General features: G+C 40.9%; 1 protein-coding gene across 3 annotated transcripts in view; it reads left to right on the top strand.

The window, feature by feature from the left end:
• The first annotated feature begins 11,153 nt into the window (after nt 1-11,153).
• The window catches only part of Arhgap29 (Rho GTPase activating protein 29), a 66,809-nt gene continuing 52,999 nt past the window's right edge, over nt 11,154-24,963 (top strand). The window contains exon 1 of one of the 3 annotated variants that reach the window (XM_060392804.1): nt 11,154-11,314. In XM_060392804.1, coding sequence (XP_060248787.1) covers nt 11,302-11,314 — 13 coding nt within the window. In that variant the 5' untranslated portion in view covers nt 11,154-11,301. Of the gene's footprint in view, nt 11,315-22,934; nt 23,066-24,963 lie in introns of those variants that run through there. The other 2 variants (XM_021645008.2, XM_021645007.2) reach the window with 2 other exon arrangements.

The following is a 24,963-nucleotide window of genomic DNA, read 5'->3' as shown; positions in this document are numbered from 1 at the left end:
TACAGCTGTTGTTGGTCTGTGCTGCTGCCGCTCCTAGTACTAGACAGGAAGTGTAGACAACTTCCTTTATTCTTTGTTCTGTCTGTGGCCTCTGCTCAGTAATAGTGCCTCCCATCCCATGTTTCTGTTTTGTATATATCACTCCCTACTATAACATTACCACCCAAAACCAAAACCTCTTATTTAAATACAAGTCCATATTGGGACTGGTAAGCACCCTTCCTACTTGGTAGAGCCTCCTTGCCAGCTTATTTCCTAAAACACTGACAGACCTGTGGGTGGACTGCCCTCAGGCCAGATGGAAATCTTGTTGAATCTGACGATGGCATGGAATAGGAGCCTGAATCCAACTCTGCTCACAAGGGACTATGGGAATTCCAGGAACTGAAAGAATGAGAGATTTTTCTCCAGTGCACAGTCCATGCAAGCTGAAGCAGAGCCCTTGCCAGGGGTTAAAATAAGGCAAGGAAATGAAGGCTGGGTAATAGCTCCCAGAGGGAAAAAGAGTCAACAGCTGGTCAGATAGAGCAAGTATGTGCGTGTATAGCGTGTATATCACACACACACACACACACACACACACACACACACACACACACAGAGTTAATAAATGTAAAAAAAATACTGTAAATCCTCTCTGTTGACATATTAATTTATTTTTATCTCTGAAGTGAAAATGAACATCACTTATTACTAACTGGCACTTGGGCTCTAATTGCCATTCCCGTTCCTAGTCACCAGGCTTCTGGTTTAAAGCCATGAATAAAAGTAAAAGAAAAAAAATATCTTCTTCTAGACCCAGCGTCAAGAGTTTACAATTTCTTGGTATCAAGAGTTCAAAAAAGATTCACCCAATAAATAAACGGTAAATTCTGATGGATCCCTTGGTGAACCCCAAAGGACAGAGACAGTTGATTCTTTTTGTGTTGGGAAGCAGTGGTGTGGTGGGTGAAGTCTTTGAGTCAAGACTGCCAAGTCTTCAGATCCTGGCTCTGCCAGTTACTACTAGGTGCCCTGGTTTGTGCTAACCAGTTTCTAAGCCCCAGTTTCCCCTTGAGAAAAGCAGAGTAGGAAAAACTCTTTACAGACCATGCTTACTAAAACTGTGATGAGTAAAGGACTGATCTATTACTCTGGATTTTCTCTTCACTGTGGGTCGAGGCGGTAGAACCCAAACGGCTCAATTGAGGCTATTGTTCCCTGGACTCTTTTTTGTTTGTTTGGTTTTATCATCCCTAGAACTTCCCAGAGCAGAGGCTTTCTGTGATGGTAATACATCGAAAGCCTTTTCACATGGGTCACATGGCTGCCATGTTCTCTAGGCGGGAAAATCAGAGAACATTCTAGAATCCAACATCTCGGATCTGTGCATCTATCATTTTCCCCTCTTTTATAAAAAGAAAAAGCTGCAGAATAAGTTATCTGGGGCATCAATTCTGGGGCTCATTCAGTTGTCATCAGGGTTCTGACATAATTTACAGCAGTATAGTGTGACTTATGCAATGTCATCAGTAATCTACCATCACTCTGTGTTTTATTTATTAGTCCTCTTTAGGCACGTATCCAAGGCTATGTCACATATGTCATAACCACAGTTAGAGACATTGTAAGATTATTTAAGTGCCTTCTGAATCATGAAAGGATGGGTTTCAGCCGGGCACAGTGGCATATGCCTGTCTCAGAGGGTGGATCTCTGTGAGTTTGAGGCCAGCCTGTTCTATAAAGCGAGTCCAGGACAGGTAAGGTATACACAGAAACCCTGCCTCAAAAAAAAAAAAAAAAAAAAAAAAAAAAACAAGGAAGGAAGGAAGGAAGGGTAAAAAGGATGGGTTTCATTGGAATGGAAACTGAGTCTCTGAAAATTGCGAATTTTCAGGAGTCTCCTCCACTCAGTGAATGGACTGTGCTCTAAAAGCTTGCTTGCAAATCTCCCATGAACCTAAACACGTACATTGCATTTTGTTGCTGTCTTCCTACCCTTTCAGGTACACATTTAAGGTAAGATAAATCGCGAGCTATGTAAAGATTAGTACTGTCAAATATATTCTCAGGAATCGGTTAAATCGAAACTGCATTTATGAAAGAGAAAGTCCATTCTAACCACTCACCCTCAAGGAATTCTGAACCCAGACCAGCGATAAGGATGTAAGCTATGAAGAGATTCTGGAGCATCTTCCTCTGTCTATTTATATTTGCAAACAATATATTAATATATATTAAAGCTTGTTAATACTTAGCGTTTTTGGTGAATAACAAAAAAATGTGGTTGCTTGATTGAAGTGGGTCATTTAAAATTTATAGGGTAAAAATAGAACCTACAGTCTAGGGTAGTTACCTATTGGTGTATATATTGGAAAAGCCCCATGTGAAAGAGACAGGTAAACTTGTCTAGAGTTTAATCTATGCTATCTCCTTTAGATACATTTCTTTTAAACTGAACAAGGATGATAACAATCATTGACCTTCCAGGGCCTTGCTCTGAAGATGAATGAGAAAACATGTGGTAGGACTTTCTACCCTAGAGTCAAGAAGGAATACAAAAACTAATAATCCTTGTTGAGTTTATATTAGGACCCAAATACTGTGATAGAATTTCTGTTATGGCTATTCTAGTATTTCCAGCCACAAATGCCAATCTCACTGTCAGTAATACTGTCCTCCATGTGTCACATCTTCCTCAGTTGCATACAAACAAAGAGTCTAGGGCACCCCTTCAGGTTTGAGCAGAAATTCACCAACTCCCTCCCCAAGAAAGGACCTACAGAATACCAGGCTTGCAAACTTCCCGCCTTCTGATGTGAATGACAGTATTACAATGGGCATGATGCTGTGTCCTGGCCCACACCCCATTGTAGGAGGGATACTGACTCACTGTGCCTTGTATTAGAGAGAAGACATGTCCGTCTTCCAGGGTTAGGTCACGGCAACTTCAAGCACAGCTGGACTTAGTATCTCCACAGGGTAGAGAAAAGGGTCTTTTCACTTAGACACCACAGATACTAGCAGCGTTAAAGTCTGAGAACTAAGACTGGGTTGCTAGGGTTGACATGATAATGTACCCCAACCTGGGCTGTTTAAACAACAAAAACATATTTCCTCATGATTCTGGAGGCTGGATGTCTAAGATCCAGGTGCTGGCACTGTTGCTTTCTTCTGAGGGTCCTAGGTGGTTGCCTTCTCCTTGTGTTTCTCTGGGTCTGCTATCTGTGTGTCTTATGTCCTAATGTCCTGTTCTTATGCCAGCTGTTGGATTAGTGTCACACACACACATTTTCACTTAAGTACTCTTTTAAAAGCCCTACCTCCAGATATACTGTCATAGCATTCTGTGGTACTCGAGGGTGAGGGGCAGACTGTCAACATATGAATTTTGAAGGGACACAGTTCAGCTTTCTTGATAAATGAGTGCTTACCCTCAGTTACTCAAACCCTTTGGCACCTCAGACTCTGATTCATGAGTAAAGCACTACTTTTGGCATCAGCAGCTTCATTACACCGTGTACTGGTGTTCAAGACAAGTCTGTGGATGTTGAAACACCAGCTCTCTGTGAAACACCTTCTCGGGGTTCTTTTAGAATCCTGCCCAGAAAGAACTTACTAGAAATCAGCGTGACCTTTCTGTTCCAACCCAGACGAACTCACGGGAGAGATGTTTAGATTCCAAAGCACACGTTGCCTTGCTGTCTGATTCAGAGCTGCTCCCGAGTGAGGCAGCCTGCTGTCTGCCTTGTCTGCTCTTCCATCTGCTCCCCACCCTGCATATACTAAGCAGGTGGTTTCAGTGAAGTCAGCCAACAGCTGTTTCATCAGGCTTTTGGCCGGTAGGATGTATAGTTACGTCTCTGACCTCATAAGCTCATGTACTGTGCAGCTTCCAGACAGAGCTCGGCACAGTGTGGAACATCCCACACTGCATCAAGCTCAGTGAGTGAAGGGTGTCAATCTGCCAGTGAGTACCAATCAGCTCCGTTTGCCCGTTTTGATTGTTTTCTTTTTAAAGCAGCAACCTTTAAACAGATTTTGAATGTCTTTGAAGTAGATTTGTTTTTCAGTTAACTCAAAATAGTGCTCTCTTCTCTCTATGCCACCCCCGAAGTAGAATCTTACTATATCCCAGACTGGACTGGAACTTACCATGTGGCCTAGGCTGGCCTTGATCCCTAGATTCTCTTGCCTCAGACTATGGAGTTCTGAGATCACAGACACACAGCATCATGCTCAGCTCTTACATCTTCTTCTAATTTTAAATTCCACATTGCCAGCTATTGAAGTAACAAAATAACCTAAACCCAGATACCTAGATGGCATAGTAATAATTGTACATGAATAATTTTTCTATGCTATCAAATGTAATGTTCTCTCTTGAATTAGCTTAAAAGCAGATTTGTAAATCAAACATTTTTCAATGTTTACGAGCAGTTACTTCCCAAACCTCTGGCAAGCACACTACAGGCAGTCACCCCTGTGCAAATACGAAGCTAGGAAGATAAACACAACTTAAAAATCACTAGTGCTGGCATTGTTTCTCAGAAGGCTCAGCAATATTTGTTCAGTGAGTAGATAAAGAAAGAGGTTGGCAATGTTTCCCTTGGGCTTTACTCTTTCCTGTAGCTAGCCAGCCTGCCCTTAGGTGGTGGGTAGTGTGTGTGTTCCACAATGCTGTAGGAGAAGTTTCTGATTCAACAGCAAACCAAGCTTCTCATTGGTTCTATGCTAAGCTAGCCATTTTTAAGATTTTTTTTTTTTTGGCACTACTTAAAAAAATTATTGTTAGTTTTCTTCTAAGGAGTCTCACTGGGAGAAACAAACTACTCTTAAGGGTAGGTTGTATACCTAACAGTAGATGGCCAACAGAAAACTATCATCTTTGGAGGCTCCTTGTCCCATAATGTTGTGGTAAGGCTCTTCCTTCTTCTTCTTCTTCTTCTTCTTCTTCTTCTTCTTCTTCTTCTTCTTCTTCTTCTTCTTCTTCTTGCTCTTCCTCCTCTTCCTCTTCCTCTTCCTCTTCCTCTTCCTCTTCCTCTTCCTCTTCCTCTTCTTCTTCTTCTTCTTCTTCTTCTTCTTCTTTTTCTTCTTCTTCTTCTTCTTTCTGTTGTGTTTGTTTTGAGACAGGGTTTCTCTATGCAGCCTGGCTGTTTTTGAACTCACTCTGTAGACCTGATTGACCTCAAGCTCAGAGGTTCACCTGCCTCTGCCTCCTAAAGTGCTCTTTCTTTTTTTAATCTTATCTTTTACTTTTATTTTATTACATATGGACATTTCCCCCTTCTTCTTCTTCTTCTTCTTCTTCTTCTTCTTCTTCTTCTTCTTCTTCTTCTTCTTGTTCTTCTCTCTTTACTCTACAGGTTCTCTGTGTATATATTATGGCTTCCAGTTTCTTTTGTTTAATTCTGATGTGTTAATTTTTTGTTTGATTTTATTTTATTATTATTTTATAGAAGCCTGTATGTTTTCTAATGAGAGACAGAAAGGGGATGGATATGGATGGGAGTGGAGGTGGGGAGAAGCTGGAGGCAGTAGAGGGAGGAGGAAACCATAAACAGGATAAATTATGTGGGAAAAAGAATCTACCATCAATAAAAGGAAAAATAAGCTTTGTTATTTAAAAATTTTCATTCTAATAAAGAAAAAGTAGTAAGTTAAAATTAACCAGACCCCAAATCTATACAACATAATGAACTTATATACAGTTAGAATTAAGTTCTAAGTCAGACCTCCAAATTAATAGGAATCAATTTATAGAACAAATTTTATCTTTAAGAATGTTGATGTATCTTACATATGTAGACATTAAACTAATAATGATTCATGTGGGTGCTCTGATAAAATTTCACAGATTTACAAAGATTTTAAAATCATAGGCCATCAGTTAACCTAGAAAGAGCCCTGCTCTTGGTGCAGTCTACATAGGCCAGGTACTAACCTGTGATCTCTGCAGAACTGAGGCTTTCTTATAAAATAATGGGAGATAGGATAGATGTGCTCTCACAGGCTCTGAGTAAAAAAAAAAAACCGTGAACTTCTGCTGGGGAAAACAGGTGCCATTTAACCACCTTCCTGAGGGTTTGTGACAAAGATAAGCAGGTTCCCGGAAGCTCCGCCTGCTTTCTGGGCCAGCTAACACTGGGTGCAGTAGGTGAAAGGGAAACAATAGTAAGGTACTTTCTCCTTTGGGCTTTAAAGGAAGAAGGAAATCATTTCAGATTCTGGAGTTATTTATGGCTCTTTCAGAGAGACTTGGCATGTGTCATGACATTGATGATTACAGCCAGCAAAAAAAAAAAAAAATATATATATATATATATATATATATATATTGCTTATCATGGCAACACGTTTCCCTTAACTGATTAAAATTGATCCTCTCCAAAAGAAAACACTATTTTCTACAAAATATTTCACTGATTGGTTAATTCCAAGTCTTTTTGTTTGTTTGTTTGTTTGGTTGGTTGGTTGGTTTAGTTTTTGTTTGTTTGTCTTTTGAGACAGAGTTTCTCTGTGTAGCCTTGGCTGGCCTCAAACGCACAGAGATCCACCTGCCTCTGCCTCTCTGAGTGTTGGGATTACAGATGTGGGCCACCACACCTGGCCTCATTCCAAGTCTTATTCTAGGATCTAGGGACATAGCAACGATCAAAACAGGCAGAGCTGCTTCTGTTAAGCAGCATAAGCTCCCTAACACACATACTCACATAATAGATATGATGTATGTATCTTGGTATCATATATACTTGATATACTTGGTATCAAGTCTGTAAGGGAGTGACATGCAAACACTAAAGCAGGTAGAGAAATACAGGGACACCCAAAGCATAACATGTCACAGATGTGGAGGACAGGCCAAGGACAGGTATGCAATCCATAGCTGCAAGAGAGGAGCCTATTCCAGGCAGAGAGAGAGGCAAAGGTAAGAAAGACCTTGTGTATCTAGGGAAGGCAGAATGGACAAGAGTGCCAAAAGTAGGACAGGAATGACTTTTCCAGTAGGGGATACCTAGCCAAGTTTATCTTTATTTCAATATCAATTTTCCTCAAGTCCAGCAGAAATTCTTCCTTTTTTTAATTTAAAAAATAATGTATTTCCCTGCATTGGTGTTTTGCCTGCATTTATAGCTGCGTGAGGGTGCTGATCCCTTGGAACTGGAGTTGCTGATATTTGTGAGCTGCCTGGGATTGAACTCTGGGTTGAACTCCAGTGCTCTTAACTGCTGAGCCATTTTCTCTCCAGCCCCAGAAATCCTGTCTTTATGAAGGAAGTAGGAGGTGGACTCAGTTGTAGAGGTTTTCCCTGGTGTGTTCAAGGCCCCAACATTGAGTTCCAGCACCACAAGAGAAATAAGAAAAAAAACAAGCTTTTATTATTTGCCTCACTTTCTCATTTTAAAAATTTGACTAATAATTATATAAGGTTGTGGTGACTGTGATTTATTAAGTGGGAAGCAAAATTAATGTAGTGTCTGCCACTGAGCAAGCCATGGATGTTTGATTAAAGTGATGACTCTGTTTATAAAGGTACAGTGAGTGATTTGTTTGTTTGTTTTTCGAGACAGGGTTTCTCTGTGTATCCCTGGCTGTCCTAGAACTCACTCTGTAGGGCAGGTTGGCCACCACCCTGCATTTTTGTTGTGGTGTTAATTACTGCATTCCTAATGCCTCTGACCTTTCTTTTTTTTTTCTCACTGACTTTATTTTTAAGGTATTTTCCTTTCTCACTTTGGATATTATGTTATTACATAGGAACATAGTATGGAATAGCTCAAGCACAGAGATCTTTTGTTGTTGTTGTTGTTGTTTAGAGACAGGGTCTCCTGCTGCCCAGGCTAGCGTTTGCAAAGATTGGCCTTAAACTCCTGATCCACCTGCCTCTGTCTCCCAAGCACTGGGATTATGGCAGTATATCAGTGTACATGGAAATAGGCTGCAGTGGAAGCAAACGCATAGAGGTTTATGCCACTGAAAGTTCATAAGAGCTGGAGAGCTGGCTCAAAGGTTAAGAGCGCTTCTTAATATTTCAAAGGTCTAAGAGAGGTTCCCAGCACCCCTGTTAAGCAGCACATAAATACCTATAACGCCAGCTCCAAGGTGATCTGATGCCCCCTTCTGGAATCCAAGTGTACTGCACACACACACACACACACACACACACACACACTTTAAATTTTTTAAAGTTCTACAAGAATGTGTATAACATAAAAATAATGCTGTAATCTAGTCATAGCACTAATACCTGAATCTATTCCACAGTGAGAATATCTGAATACTCATTTAACTTTTTCTTAAATTTTCTCATTCTTAGCTCATTTCCTCTCCTCATGACAGCACAGGATCTGTGAATGTTTGCAGTTTCTTTCGTATTCATTTCCAGCACGTGAACTAATTGATTCCTTGATTCTCAGTTATAACGATCATGGAATGAATCAGGATTGATAACCTGTTTGGTGAGTTTTGTCCACTCTGGAATCTGAAGCCTTTGTGCTCCCTGTGGCCTGTCAGGTTTTCTTCAGTCTTTCTAAATGCTCCAGGAGCGAGGTCAAGGGCAGCAGCAGTCTGGGGTGCCTGCTAGATCACCTCTGAAAGTTTGCGTTATTTCTTCCTCTCTTCCAGGCCTTTAATCATGGTTGAGGAGACACTGGAAGTGGATTGAAAGTTCCCTAATGTACCTGCTGTGCTTAGAACAATGCCTGACATAGTAGAAGTATTCAGTACGTATTTGTAAAAGGAATAAAAATTAGTCTGGGTTTTGTTTGTTTGTTTGTTTATTCCTGACCTCCAAAACCATGATCGTGAGTCACTTTAACCAGCAACCATTTACTTATTTGTTTATATAGCATGATTCAGGGCATAATCTGGGACATTTTGGAGAATCTAATAGAGGTATTGACCTTTGTTGGTTAGGATGTTTTTGCAAACACAGTCACTTCTACCAGACAGATTTCTTACGTTTGTTTATTTATTTATTTATTTTTGTCAGTTAATAATTGTACTTTATGGCCGGGTAGGGGCGGTACACGCCTTTAATCTCAGCACTCAGGAGATTGAGGCAAGCAGATCTCTGTGAGTTCAAGGCCAGCCTGGTTAGAAGAATGAGTTCTAGGACAGTCAGGGCTACACAAACCTTGTCTCAAAAAAGCAGAAAGAGAGAAAGAGACAGAGACAGAGAGACACAGAGACAGATAGATACCAAGAGAGAACATAGCAAATGTATCTATTATACATTTAGAAAAGATTTAAGAGAAACATGAAATTGAGGGTTTTTTTTTTAAGTATTCTTAGTGCTAGTTAGTGTTAGTTGTCAACATGACAATGTCACCTCTCTAGAGTCAGTGGGACCTGGGACAATGGAGTGACTAAATGAGATGGACTGAAGTCTTATGCAAGAGCCAACTTTATTCAGCGCATCAGACAGTTGGTACTCTGAGGATTAAAAGGAGTCACACCCCAGGGTCCGAGGATTGTTCAAGGTTCCTGAATAAACTGCATTGAAAAATAAAAAAAAAAAGGAGTCACACAAGTAAAGCACACAATCACAAGAGCAAGCTGCACATAGTGGACGAGCTGCATGCAGCCGGCAGAGAAGCCGAATGCTGCAAAACATGTTTTTCCACAGAGGCGTATAAACAAAAAAAACAATAGCCAGTTGTAATGAACAATCTGAAGAAAAATCACTCCTATCTGATACACGTGGGAGGGCCATGAGAGCATAATCTAAGAACAAGTCTGTATTATTTTGGTGTGTTTGGTTTGGTTTTTCAAGACAGGGTTTTTCTGTGTATCTCTGGCTGTCTTGGAACTCACTACATTGATCGGGCTGACCTTGAACTCACAGAGGTCCACTTGCCTCTGCCTCCAGAGTGCTGGGTATGTGCCACCACCACCCCGCTTCCATTCTGTGTTTTTATAGAAACTGAGGTCACAAGACTCTTGTCTTGGTTTCTTGGAGTTTTCTCACAAGCACTCAGTTCTCACACTACTCCATTCTTGACTGTGGCCCAACAGACAGGAGTTAGAACCACCTAAAAGGCTGGGCCTCTGGGTGTACCTGTGGACATTATCTTGATTATGCTGACCAACGTGGGGCAGCTTGCCCACGGTGGGTGGTGCTATTCCCTAGGCGGGGGGGTTATGGAATGTACAAAAGCAAAGAAGGTGAGTTGAGGGCTAGCATTCATTCTTTGCTCTCCTCTTTTGACCGTGAATGTAAGTGAACAGCTGTTTCAAGCTCCTGCTGCTTTGATTTCCCAGACTTGAACTGCGGGCTAAAGTAAACCTTTCCTGAAGTTGTTTTTATCAGGCTGTTTTATCACAGCCACAAGAAAAGTAGATAAGACACCTTTCTATAAGTTTACTTATTTGTCAATTAATATTCCGGGACTGTAATGTCTCGGCGCCAACAACAGGAGAGATATTCTTGGTATAGGTAAGTGTAAATTATATGTGTGACACGCTATACATTTCCCTCTTTGTGTGTGATATATAATCCAATATCTGTACATGGGTTTTGTTGTTGCTTATCCCCACCAATCATGTTAATGGTCCTATTATCTGAAACATTTGACGGTAAGAAGTACGTTGTACGATTGGAGGGATGTATAGTTAATTGACATTTATCTAACACATCTATGCAGCCAGACACTGCGCGTGATAGCTGATGTAACTGAGTAATTTAGTTTTCCACGGTTGAGGAAAGAAGAGCAGGACATTTTCAAAGCGTGTCATAGATTTGGTTCTGAATATTAAAAGGATGGTGGAACAAGAGAGTCCTTACTGGGAAGTATTCATTGCGCCCTCCTGAAAAATGGCCAACTAAACCAGGACAGACGGAGTGGCTCCCACGTGGAGCTAAGAAAGAGTCGCTTCTCCCTTGGTGGGTCCCCGACTGCCAACCAGTACCCCGGGACTTTGGGGCCCTGATCAAGTCAAGCACCCTTGGTGAGGAAGTAAACCCTCCCTGCCCCACCACACCTGTTATGGTCCCCCGCCCCTCCCGCAGCAGTGACCCCGCCCCCTTGGGGCACGGGCCAATGGGCTGGGCTCCAGGAGGCGGGCCTCCGGGGGCGTGAAGCGTGAGGCGTGGGGCGCGAGGCGAGGGTGGGCGGGGCGAGGGCGGGGCGTCCGCGGCTGGCGCGGTCGCGGTCGCGGCGGCGGCGACGGCGGCGGTGGCTGCAGGGGCGGCGGCGGCTGCAGCTCGACCCAGCGTCCGCGGGCCAGCCGTGGGGGGCGCGGGGGAGGATGGGGCCGTCGAGCTCCAGCTGGCTGAGGGCTCGGCGGTCGTGAGCGTTAGTCTGGCGCCGGGGACGCGGGATGGAGCCCCGCGGTGAGTGAGGGGAGGCGGCGCGTGCTCCCGCCGTGCCTCGGGGCCCGGCGGGCGCTTTGGGGTTGGGGGTCCGGGAGGCGGGGGCCCCGGGGCCGGGGCGGGGATCCGCGTCGGCTCGCGGGAGGGACCGTCCTCATCCCGGGTCCGGTCGGCGGGCGATCGGCAGCCCCGGGCTCTTCCCCAGCCACCGCGCGCGCCTGCCCGGAGCACTCGGGCGCCCGGACGGACTCCTCCCGCTCCGTCCTCACGTTTCCTCCTGGCACTTCTCGTCCTGCAGCCGGCTGTTTGTCAGACACCCCTCTTCCCTCTGATGCCCTGTCCCCCCACCCCCCGCGCTCCCTGGCGTTCCTGTCACTTTCCTCCTTGCATTCCTTGGGTTCTGGTCACCCTTTCCCCAGCTGTGGCCCTAGGGTAAACCGTGCTCTTTGCAGACTTGGAATAGATAAACTGAGAGATTACAGCTACCATCAGGGCAGCCTGCCCCTGAAGGTTTTATTGCTGAGAATGTCTCAGGACTTGGTCTTTGATGGAAACCTGGTGTCCTGGAGGACCTTGCTTCCACAAAACCAAGCTCCTGGTCTTGGAGCCTTTTTTGCCAATTCCTCAAGTTTATCTCATTTTTTTTTTTTTTTCACCACTGTCTGTCTGTGGGGATCAAGGATTGGGTTTCACACCGAGTTCTTTTGGATCTTTTAACATGTTCTGACCGTGTGTCTTTTAAGAAGAGGGGAAATATGCATTTTTCGAAAGTTCAAAGACCACAGTGGAGCCCTGCAGGTTTTGTTTTGTTTACTTGTTCTCTCCTTTGTGAATTCCATGATGCCTTCTCATTGAATTTGGGGAAAGGGGTTACCTCTTTGTGAAAAAGAATCCAGGTTTAGATACGAAGGAATAGTTAAAATGAGTGAATAAATCCCAATACGAGATTTAGGTCGTTTTCTTCTTGATTTCTTTAGGCAGTTTGCCAGAAATGCCTACTTAGAAATGCTTCAAGTACTGCGCAAGTAAGGAGCCCTGACACTTAAGCCTCATTTACCCTTACAGTCTTGTAGCGCTGGTCTCATGATTTGGAGAAGCTTGAGAGGGAACTCCAGCAACTTAGGCCCAGATGTTTCAATCCCCAAATTAGCAGAAAATGGAACTTTGGCTGAGAAGAAAGCATTGTTTGGTGGATGTATGTTGGCTGTTTATTTCCATTTCTCTTGAAATAGAACACACCTGGATTACCAGAACCCTCACATCTCTACTGTAAAGCTGTTTTTGCACAGAAGGCTTCCTGAAATGATTTTTTAAAAGTTTATATCGCTTTATTTGATGTGCATTGGTGATTTGCCCGCATGTATATCTATGTAAAAGTGTTAGATATTGGAGTTACAGACAGTTTTGAGCTGCTATGTGAATGCTGGGATTTGAATCCGAGTCCTGCTGGAAAAGCAGTCAGTGCCCTTAACTGCTGAGCCATCTCTCCAGCCCCTTGAGAAAGGATTTGTATTCTTATGCCACTGATAAAATATTCAGCATTCACTGAGTAAACCTAACAGTTCACTAAGCTAGGTAGAATCCTGTAGAACCTTTTCATTTATTAACAATAGATAATATGGAATATAGCTCAAGGCATAATATTATTGGTATCTTGAAAGAAAGAATTTGTTAAATGTCCTATAGGAAAATAGAGGGTTTGGTGTAGTGGATAGAATGAAAAGGTTTCTTGGAAGAAGTGTTTTGTATGAGTTTGAAGGTCCGGAGAATTAGTTTTAAGTAAATATATAGTGGAAAGACTCTTCTGGGCAGAATTTCAGGTTATCACCACTATATACCAGGATGTCACTGATACAGTTCTGCTTTAGAGCATTCAGGGCTGTTTCCTTTGCTTATGTTGTTTGTTTAAATTCTCTATCTCTCTCACACACACATACGTGTCACATATGTTTGTGGGTAAAGAAACAAGGCTGGTTAGCAGAGCGTTCTGTTATAATAAAATTTTTGTGGAGGGTTAGCATTGTTGTTTCTCTTTGTTACTGCTATGATAAGAAAGTGAACCACCTTGTTCAGAGAATTGGCATGGGGGTACTACTGCCATAAGAAATAGTCTCAAGAGGTGTCAGAGAGTGTTCCTGAGAAAGCTATCAAATACCAGTCTCCCTTTTTAAAAGGCAATAGATACTTAACACGTTCTCGAAATGTTTATTTTATGCATATGTGTGTGCCTGAGTGTGTGTTTGTGCACCACATGTGTGCAGGCGCCTGTGAAATTTCCAGAAGGTAACATATTCCTGGGAACTAGAGATACAGATGGTTTTGAGCTGCCATCTGGGTGCTGGGAACCAAACCCAGGACCTCTTCAAGAGCAGTAAGTGCTCTAAACTGCTGAGCCATCTCTCCAACCCACCTAAACATACTAGGGAAGGAGATGTTCAGACACAACATTATATAGTTTTGCTTATAATTAATCTGTCATGCTTTTGCTTGATGTGTTTGATTTTGTGTATACCTATCTGGCTTCTGAAGGGAAAATGGGAAGCAGAGAATGAAAGGAAATACAGTGATTGGACTGGTGGGGAGACTCTTGAGATCCCAAAGTACATCTGTTATGCAGACTCTATGAAAAAAAAAATTTTTTTATATGGAAGATTTTCAAGCATATATGAAAGTAGATCAAATAATATTAAGAATTCCTCTATACCCAGCCTCAGCTTCACAATATATCCATTTATGAACAGCTTCTTTCCCCAGTACTGAGGAGAACTCAGGAGCTCAAAAATACTAGGCAAGTGCTCTACTACTGAGCATTTACCCCCAAAGCCTTTTAAGATATGTCTTTGGTTGGGGGAGCAGCCCTGCCAGGCCACAGAGGCCAGTCCTGATGAGAACTGATAGGCTAGGGTCAGATGGAAGGGGAGGAGGACCTCTCCTATCAGTGGACTAGGGGAGAGGCATAGGGGGAGAAGAGGGAGGGAAGACAGAATTGGGAGGGAATGAGGAAGAGGGCTACAGCTGGGATACACAGTGAATAAATTGTAATAAATAAAAAATGATATGTCTTTGATTTTGAGAGTGTATCTTGCAAAATTGCTGAACTTGCTGTCCCCCAACTGGAGTGTCTGGGATTGTAGGCGTATATCACAAAGCCTGGCCAGTCTTCTATTTTTAATCCCGCCCCCCCTTCAGTCAGTCCTCTGTTATTTTGACAGAAATCTTAGACATCACATTATTTTATTCATGAATATTTCAGCATCTGTTTCCAAAATGAATGATTAATATAACACCAGCATTTTTGTAATTCAGTCCAGTGTTTAGTCAAATTATAGGTCATTTATTAAAAGCTTGAATCAATGCACAGAGAAGGTTTATATACTGTAATTGATATATACACACGGACTACACATAATTTATTAGTACATAATTTATATATAATAGAATTTGTTTCATAAGTATACATTTTGAGTTTTGACAAATTATTTGTGCCCATGTAATCACTATTATACTAAAAATGTTTGCTTCTTTCTAAAATGTATTCATGCTCATGCTAATCTGCAGTGTCTTCCACATCAATATATTACCCTGTCCATAGACAACCAGTTATAATGCTGGTTGCCACTAAATACTAACTTTCGTGTCTCTAAACTTTCATATTAATGTAATTATGCTAATAGACGTAACTTGCTTCTTTACATTTTTGACCTTTGTAAAAATTTAGTATAATGTTTTAAGTGTGTGCGTGTGTGGTGTGTTATAGACTTACTTATTTTTTTTTATGTGTATGAGTACACTGAGTGTGTGTTTGTGCGCAACATGCATGCCTGGTGCCCGAGAAGGCCAGAGGAGGGTGCCAGATTCTTTGGAACTGGAGGTACGATGGTTGAAAGCCGCCGCGTGGGCGCTGTGAACCCAACCCCAGTCCTTACAAGAGCAGTAAGTGTCCTTAACCATGGAACCTCCTCTCCAGCCCGAACACAGTGCTTTTAAGATTCATTGATGAGTTCTTGCTGCCATGGGCATGTTTTGTTAAGTGTGGTATTGTATTTGTTAAGACTGTACCACACTTTATTGGCTTGGCTGTTGAGAAATATTGGCTGTTTGCAGTTTCTGAATACTTTCCAAAATTTTGTGAACAAGATTTGGGGTGAATGTATGTTTTTATTTTTTGTGGGTATGTAAATGAGAAATGTGGAGCTGCCAGACTGTTTTCCTCTGATTGTGCATCTTGCATAGCAGTACTTACTGTATTGCAGTTACTGGTGATCAACATTCTCAACAACATGTAATATTTTGGTTTAGATGAAATATTTCTGTTTCACAAGAAACTGAAATTTCTTGTGATTATTAGATCTTGGTTTAGTTTAAAAGTGTGTTTTCTGCATATGGAACACTGGTCGCAGCTGTGTATCTCCTTCTATACAGTATTCCTTCATTATGACCTTACTTATTTTGTAAGAGTTCTTGATATAATTTAGAGTAAACCCTTGGTCGTTTTTTTCCAATTTTAGCTTGCAGTTTATATTTTAACAGGATCTTTAAAAGAATTAAAGTTAATTTTCATTCAATTTGCTAATGTGCTCTTTTCTGGTTCTTGCTTTTTGAGTCTGTCAGAGAAATTATTTCCTATGTTTTTGCCTATAGTTTCGAAAAATGTCCTGGAATTTTTAGGCACAGATGGTAAATATTTTAGGCTTAAAGGCCAAACTGAGTCCCCTGCTGAATATTGCTCCCATGGCTGAAAACCATTTTTATATTTATATCTATTGTATTATTTATATACAATACATAAACATGATTGTAATCCTAAAAATATCCTTTTAAAAATGGGCATCTGCTTCTTTCCCCTGGATTTGAAGAATTGGTATTTTAGATTCTACACTTAGGACTACGGTAACTGTTAAGTAAAGTGGTATACTGTGAAGTAAGGGTTGATACTTATTTTCCTCATATATGGATATCAATTATTTCTTGCAAGACTACCTTTTGTGAAAAAAAAATTTTTAAAGATTTAATTTGGTTGTTTGATATATTTACCATTTTAATTTATAATTTAAGCTCAGGCTGAGTGTAATCCCAGTACTTAGGAGACAGAGGCAGGCAGAGCTCTGAGTTCCAGGACATCTAGAGATAAGGCCCTGTCTTGAAAGGAAAAGGAAAGGAAAGGGAAGGGGGAGGGAAAAGGAAGAAAGAAAGAAAAGAAAAGAAAAGAAAAGAAAAGAAAAGAAAAACATTTAGCTCAACTTGGAAATTTCTGTTAAAAAAAATAAAAAGGAAAAATAAGAGAGTCACAATGATTTCTTGACACTGTATAATTTGAGAGAGAAGAATTTCCATGAGTTCAAGACCAACCTGGGCTACATAGTGAATGCTAGATTCTCTAGTTTCATTCCTGTAGCTCTAATAAAACCATGACTAAAAGCAGCCTAGGACAGGAAAGGGTTTATTTCACTCACAAATTCCAACTTACAGTCCATCATAGAGGGAAGTCAAGGCAGTTACTGGTCACATCACATTCCTGGTTGAGAGCAGAGAAATGAATGGATCCTTGCTGGTTTCTGCTTGCCGCTTTACCCCGGCCTTCTTCTGTCCTGGATAGTTCTGACCTGGTTCTGTTAAATGTAGCAGCTGATACATTCTTCAGAGATTTTTTAGGCCCACAAATTTGCACCTGAGCAAAGCTGTTTACTTCTCTTTTAATCTGAATGTATTTTATTTACTGTACTGCTTTAAACTTTCATTAACAACAGTATTTTAACCATTAGCTGTGATGGTGGCTGTAGGCTTTTTGTAAAATGCCTTTTATCAGGTTGAAGAGATCCCCTTCTGTTTGAATTTTGCTGACTTTATCATGGTCATGAATGGACAATGAATTTTGTTAGATACTTCTGCATCTGTTGCAGTGGTCACATGAGATCTAGTGAATGTTAAACTTGAATTCCTGGAAAAAGCTCTTTTTAACTATGATAGTGTTGCACCTTATGTATAAATACTGTATTTAAGAATTTGATCTGTAATTTTATTGTAGTATCATTGTTTGATTTTAATATTGGGAACACTGCCTCAAAAATATTTGGGAAGATTCTTACTTCCTCTGTTTTGCAAGTGTTGGTATGTATATATATTTTTTTCTGGTTTAATGGATTTTTATCAATAAAAACTTCTAGATTTGCAGTTTTTGTTACAGGAAGTTTTAGATTATGAATTCAGTTTGTTAACATGTGTAAAACTACTTAGATTTTTTTTTCTCTTGTTGGGTTTCTTTGAGCCGTTTAATTTAAAGTAATTGTAAAATTCCTTTGTAGCCTTTTAATGTCTGTTGGGTCTTTAATGATATTTATTACTATCTTTATTTCTTGATCAGTCTAACTAGATATTTATCGGTTTGGTTAATCTTCTGAATTAGCTATCTTTTGCCTATATTTTCAGCCTTATTTTTTCCACTGATTTTTATTATTGTTGTGGTTGATTTGGGTTTTTTGTTTGTTTGTTTGTTTGTTTGTTTTTGTTTTTGTTTTGTTTTGTTCTTTTGAGGCAGGGTGTCTCTGTGTAGCCCTGGTTGACCTGGAACTCACTGGGGAGACCAGGCTGGCCTTGAACTCAGAAATCTACCTACTGCTGCTGGTATTAAAGGCATGTGTCACAACTGACAGTGTAATTTCTGCTATTATTATTTCTCTTGAAATACTTTGATTTTAATTTACTTTTTTTTCTAAGTTCTTAAATTGGAAGCTGATATGACTGATTTTAGATTCTGGAAAATAAAGCATCCCAAACTGTATATTTCTCTAATCAGAGTTTTTAACCATTTAATCTTCATATATTAGAATGTTTTTATTTTCATTCAATTAAAATATTTAAAAATTTAGCATGTGGAAATTTGGCCTCTGGATTGAAAACATATTTTGTAATTAACAAATATTTGGCAATTCTACATATGTCTTTATGCTGTGGATTTTACATTTAATCTTGCCTAGGTTAGAAAACTTAGACTACATTATTTCAGTTACTTCCTGGGATTAGTTGCATAATACCATATATGGCCTATTTTAGTGACTGTCCCAGGTACATTTGAAACAATGTGTATTCTGCCATTTGGGTACAGAATTTTTGTAAAAGTCTGTCTTATTAAATTCAGTAATATTGTCTTTCTCAGGTCTTGTATAGCCCTGATAATGTTATGGTTTTAGTGTACTGACCCTGAGAGAAGTTCTGGAATTTTAACCCACAGGGCTGTCAGGGTTTGTCTCGTACATCTCAGACTCCATTATAGAGACATATTCCCTTAGGATTGTATGGCTTTATGAGAAATGGCTTCTCACCATTATTATTTAATTATCATTAAATACAACATGCTATGTTTGGTACAATTCCTTGTCAGGTATCATAGAACCACTTTTGCTTTCTTGTGGTTCATATTTAGATGTTGTATCTTTTTTCTGTTTTTTTTTAATATATATGTATTTATATTTCAGATATATTATTGTTGGCAGGATGCAGTCAGATTTGCTATTTTACTTAATTTGAGAATCTAGCTCACCTCCCTAGAACTATTTTTATTTGGTTGAATCCTCTAGGGTCTCGTGCATGCCAGACAAGTATTTTGGTAGTAAACTTTGCTTATAGCCCCAATCTTGCTTTTCCTGGGATATTTAGAGTATATTTAACGTTGTTATTGATTATTGCTTTTTATTTGTCCCACCAGTTAATGGTTTCCTTTTCTTATTTTGCTTTCTTTTGGATTAATTTAAAAATTCTGTTTATAATAGCTATTAGCTTATTAGTTACACTTTCAGAGATTTTAATACATATTGTAAACTTAGAACTTTAAGTAAACTGTTCAGAGATTGTAGTTTATTTCATTGGTTTGTGATTGCATCTCTCAAATACTTCTCTCCCTTGCTCTGTGTAATCTAATATTTGAAAACAGTATCTTTCTACCCCTCACTTTGTTCTGTTTTTTTACTACTGTGAATGGACAAATTTGCTGTTATTTCCTGCACTTTATCTTTTAAGGATTTCTTTTCTTTTAAAATAGTGTCTCACTTTGCAAACCAGGCTGGTCTTGAACATTCAGGTCTACCTGAATGCACCATTATATCTGGCTGTCTTTTAAGGTTTTATATATATATATATATGTGTGTGTGTATGTGTGTTCTGTTTTCTTGCAACATTTTGTTGAAGGAATTGTATTGTCATAATCCAGGTTTTGCTGAGGGCATACTGAGATACAATTTGACATGTTTTTTTTTTCTGTCTTACAGCTTACAAAGTGTAAATATAAATATAAAGTATCTTGACCATTTGAGGCTGGCTAACTTTGTTAAGAGTAGGTTGTCTTGTGAATGAAAGTATTTAGCATGTCCATGGCCTTTACCCACTAGATGTCAGTAGAACCCCTTCCTCAATTGTGACAACCAAAAATCACTCCAGATGTTAAATGCTTTTTAGGACCATGTTCTGCTATGAAAAATGAGACCACCTAAACCATACAGTCTACTTCCAGAATATGAAAACATTTAACAAAATTAGCACTTGGGTATTATCGCCACTATAGATACAAATATAATTAGCCTAGTACCATAGACATTTTGAAGAGAGTGTATAAAGAAAAATTTAGAAGTTTGTAACCTGATGCTTCACAGGATAGATGATTAACAGGCAATATAGAGTGTGAATTACCGTTTTAGAGGAGAAAAAAAATGCTAGAAACAATCATAACAGAAAATGGTAGAAACACAGGTAATTTTGTTTTGGTTTGTATTTTCGAGACAGGGTTTCTCAGTGTAGTCCCGGCTGTCCTGGCTGTCATGGAACTCTGTATACCCGGCTGGCCTCAAACTCAGAGATCTCCCTGCCTCTTCCTCCGAAGTGCTGGGATTAAAGGCGTGTACCGCTGCCACCTATAATTTTCAATCATAAGTTGTTTCCACAAAAGTTTTTCTGAAACTTGTCGAACAATTTGAGATGTTGCATTCCTATAGTAGATCCAAAGATGGCTTTTACTTTTGCGGGGTGAGCTTTATAATTTTATTATAAACCTTATAATTGTAAGTAGAAAGATTATTTCAATGTGGTGCTTTTTGTAGTTAAATTTATTTGTGCCACATAAAATTACTTTAAAATGTAGATCAGAAGAGATTTATATAAGACAGTTAATTTGTGACTATTAGAAGTTATTTTGTGAATATCTGCAAATATCATCATCCTTTGAATGAAGAATACTAGCTAATATGTTTTTAGACAATTGAAGGATTAAGATTGTAAGACAGAAAAATTTACCATGAACAACCATATTTAGAATTTAACCATGTCATATTTATTGATCAGTTCTGTATCAGGTGCTATGGACAGTAGTTGGCAGTTTGGATAGGGGTGGGGATAGTTAGAGTCAGATGTACTGTAGGAAATATTAACTACCACGTGGAACGGATGGAGCCGCGTACTGTCTTCTCTAGATGTCCCTTCTTGGCCTTCAGAACCCTTTCTTCTCCTGCTGGTATCGTTCAGTTAGGATTGGCCAGTGCTTTCACAAGTCGTTCATGGTGTGCTATTCTTCTCCAGCGATGTTTAAGGGAAGGGTTTTTTTTTTTGTTTTGTTTTGTTTTTTTGTTTTATTCTTTTTACGTCTTCTACATTGTTGTTTTCAATTTTGATACAGTTATCTTTGAAGCTTTATGAGTACATTTTAAGCAAATATGAAAAAAACATTGTGGTGCTGCCCAGTGTGGTGATACCCACTTTTTATCCCAGCACTCAGGGAGGCAGAGGCAGGGGATCTCTGTGAGTTTCAGGCCAGCCTGGTCTACAAAGCAAGTCCAGGACAGTCAAGGCTACACAGAGAAACCCTGTCACAGAAAAAAAAAAAAAAAATTTTTTTTTTTTTAATTAAAAAATGTGGAGCTATGTGACCAAGGAGCCTCTGTTCTCAGTCTATCGTTGCTAGATAACAACTCAGAGGCCACGCTGGCTTCTTTCCCCAGAACTTTCTGCGTCAAGGTGTCCCTCCTCTTTTCTCTAGTGATAAGTAGTCTTTCTGTCCTAGCTTTTTATCTCCAATTCCTTCTTACTTTTTCATTCCCTGTCTTTTTATCTTCCTCACCCTCCTCTCCACAGCTGTCCTTCTCATTCTTTACACTTCTCTTTGTCTCTCTCCCGACTCCTCCTGCCCCTTTCTCTCTACCAGGCACTTGTCAGCTTATTGTTTAGTGACGTAATCAGATCCATTTTATTCAGAACACACCTTCTTTGTTGTTGGGTGGGTGGGAAGCCAATGAGATAGGCTCTCGTGTAGCCTAGGCTGGCCTGGAACTCGCTGTGTAGCTACGACCGGCTTGGGAATCTTTATACACCTGCCCCTAGCTGCTAAATGCTAGGATTACAGTAGTGTGCAACCCACAGTCTTCTTTGTTAAATACAATGGCAGATAAGTAAGACAAGAACTGATGTATTTTTTAAATAGACTTTCGGGGCTGTGTGAGCAGCTAAAGGACTTCACATTTCCTTCCGGGTGTGTGCTTTTAACTGTAGCTCCGGCCCCCTTTATTCTTGAGGATGCCTTTCCTCTTAGCAGCTTGCTTTAAAAGTTCAGACATCATGGCCTTTCATGCTCAGAGTCTTTGCTACATTTTTTCCCCCAGTGCAATTAAAAGGTAGTTTGGTTTTGCGGTTTCCTGAATATTTGTGGCACAAACTTGGTATTGTGTTTGAGGGTAGAAGGGGTTCATTTGTGTGAATCTCAAAAATTCACTTTGGCGCTAAGTAACCAAGCAATTCCATATTTATTTTTTCAATTTACACTACAGGGACTGTTTCTCTTGTAATAACTGGAAGACTTAAATGTCTATTTTTCAGAATTTTCTTCTGTCCCAATCCTTCACTTGGCCCTTCGGTATTCACCTCTTATTTTCTGGTCTTCTTGGGTCCCACTCTTTTCTTTCTTCTGTCTTTGCTTGTTTCTCCCTTGGTTTTTGTTGCCCTACGACTATATTCACGCTTTCTTTCCACCTCTGTTAAAACTACCTGGGACCTTTTTTCTCCCACACGTGGTCATTTTCTGTCTCTGCACTGTTCTCACAGGCACCGTCCCCATGTTTTTGTATCGTAGTTTTTGGTGTGTTGAATTCAAGAGCCCTTGTATTTTGAGGGCCTTGCTGCTTTTTAAATCATTCCTTCATACTCCTCCCCCGTTTTACTCCTGAGGTGATTTCGAACAGGCAGTTGGCCAAACCCAGGCCCTCGTGGAAGTGTTTACTTTATACAGGGGGCAGAATAATTGTCTTGTTTCGGTGTTGCGTAGGTGTTGGGCAAGGCGGTGCTGCATGTTACCTGTGTGGACCCTACATTTTCTGCCCTTATCACTCGGGGTTTGGCGACAGAGAATGAAAGTGGGTCAGGAAATACAGATTCTAAATCAGAGAACACCCATTAGCCAAATCCAGGTCTCGGGTGACTTTGGCTAGGCGCTGTCTTCTGTGAGAAGACCGTGTCAGGCCAGGAGCTGTGGACAGACTGCTGCACCCTGGGCTCCTCCACCTACCCTGTCCCCTGCCTCCGCCCCTGCGAGTGTGAGCCAATGGGCTGGGCTCCAGGGGGTGGGGGGCTTGGGCCGGGGGTGGGGACAGGGCGGAGCAGCGCTGCGGCTGGCGCGGCGCTTCAGTGCTGCCCGGCCCGGCATGGGGGATGGAGGCAGCGAGTGTGAGTCGTCGGCGGCGGCCGCAAGGCCGTGAGTGTGTCCCCGGGGTCGGCGCGGGGGATACGGGATGGAACCCCACGGTGAGTGAGGGCAGTGGCGCTGGTTCCCAGAGGCCGCTGGGTCGGGCTTCCCGTGAGCTGCTGTCGAGTCTGGGTGGGAGTAGGTGGTGCTTGTCCTCGCCGAGCGTAGGACTGTGGCTGCGAGCACCGACCTAAGGCTGAGCAGATGGTAAAAGCCAAGCCGCGCTGTTAGTGTACGGAAAGGTCACAGCTTGAAACCCCTTTAGTTCTCAGGACTGCTCCGTGACCCTCCAGCTCATTTCTTGCACAGGGAAGCTGAGGTTGGTCATTGACAGTAAGGTGGCTTAAACCCAGCGCCCTTGCCCCAGAACCCGTGCTCGCGAGCAGTCGGCCCCGCCAGCGAGCGTCACTGAAGTTGGCGGTTCAGTCCCGACGTACTCCAGGCGTTCCATCCGAATTGTTCTACGTCTGTTTCAGAGCCCCTCGTTGCCATGGGGCGCGCTGATTCTGTTTGGGCTCATTTGGATGTCTGATGGTTTTAGCTGGAAGACTTCTGCGCTTGGTTGTCCTCAAGATTGAAGACTTTTGAAGGCGGAACTCCCGTGGCTGACGGCAGTTTCGGCTTATCAGTTTTTTACCCTTGAGATAGTTCACCAGACACCTTTTTGGAGAGTAGGCTTGTTACCTGTTTAAGGCTTTCTTCTTTGACATTATCTCGTTTGTTGTGTCTTTTGTCTGTCACTCTCAATGCTGGCAGCCAGTGTTCGTTTCTCTCTTTCCCCTGTATTTAAGTGAGGGATGGGGAACGCGCGCTTTGGCTTTGGGTGGTTTTGGCTGGTCCGAGGCAAGCCTTCCTTCCCTGCCAGGAATGCTAGATATTCAGGAGGCGTGGGAGGCAGGGCAATCCTCCACTCCCCTCTCCCTTCTTCCCCCCCCCTTTTCTCTCTCTCTCTCTCTCTCTCTCTCTCTCTCTCTCTCTCTTTCTTTTAAAGTCATCATGCTCCGTTCAAACTGCACAGAAATAACGTGTGTTGTATATCTTACTTTAGAAATTAAGGATAGAGCTGTTCCAGACATGTTCCCGTTCTGTTTTTGTAGAGGGCCTTTTAAAAGTATAACTAAAGACCTTTACACTTCGGTGGAGGGTTTTCATTTGAATAGATTTGAATAGATTCTCACAAACTCAGAAATTATGCTGAAATAGCAGATTTCTGAAATAGATACAGTTTTAGAAGTATAAGAAGTAAGAACTAATTTCAGATATTTCAGGCAGTTTTACTCCCCAGTTAGCTCTCTGCTTCTGTCACATATATTACAGAGTGTGTGAGGGGCCATTTGATTGACACAAACTGCTGAAGTCTTGTAAAAGTCAACAGTTTTTTTTTTTTTTTTTTTCTAATGGATAGTTGGACCCAGGGCCACTTGCCAGGCAGCGCTTTTCCACTGAGCTCTCAGTCCACATTTGTAAAGCACATATTATTTAGAGCTTAGCCTGTACAGTAGTTTTTGCATATTCATTTTCTACTTACTATAAAATTCTTTAAAACGTACATAATACAATTTTTAATGTTTATGATTTGGAGTTGGAAGAGATAAGAATTAGTTTCATAAGTATTTCACGCAACAGTCTGTTTGCACAGTTCAAACTTCACTTGGAAGCATTTCCTAGGTTTCCATGAAATCAGTTAAGCTTCTGGAATTGTTTCCAGTCCTATATTTCTTGTTTATAATCTACAGACTTATGAAGCCACAGCTTGTTTATTACTTAAATAAGCTTAAAAACAGTTTCCCACAATAAAGTCCTTTAGTAATAATAACTCACAATTACTCTATCTTCATGCTAGGCACTGTGCTAAGTACTTTCCATGCATCACTATCTAATTTAATTAAATTACCAGTTGCAATCTGTTATTAACTGTACTTTATATTACCACTAACCAGAGAATATTCATTTTGGT

The sequence above is a fragment of the Meriones unguiculatus genome, chromosome 10 (assembly GCF_030254825.1).
Source record: "Meriones unguiculatus strain TT.TT164.6M chromosome 10, Bangor_MerUng_6.1, whole genome shotgun sequence".
Lineage (NCBI taxonomy): Eukaryota > Metazoa > Chordata > Mammalia > Rodentia > Muridae > Meriones > Meriones unguiculatus.
Note: the sequence above shows the minus strand (reverse complement) of the source record. Positions and strands in the feature narration are given on the sequence as shown.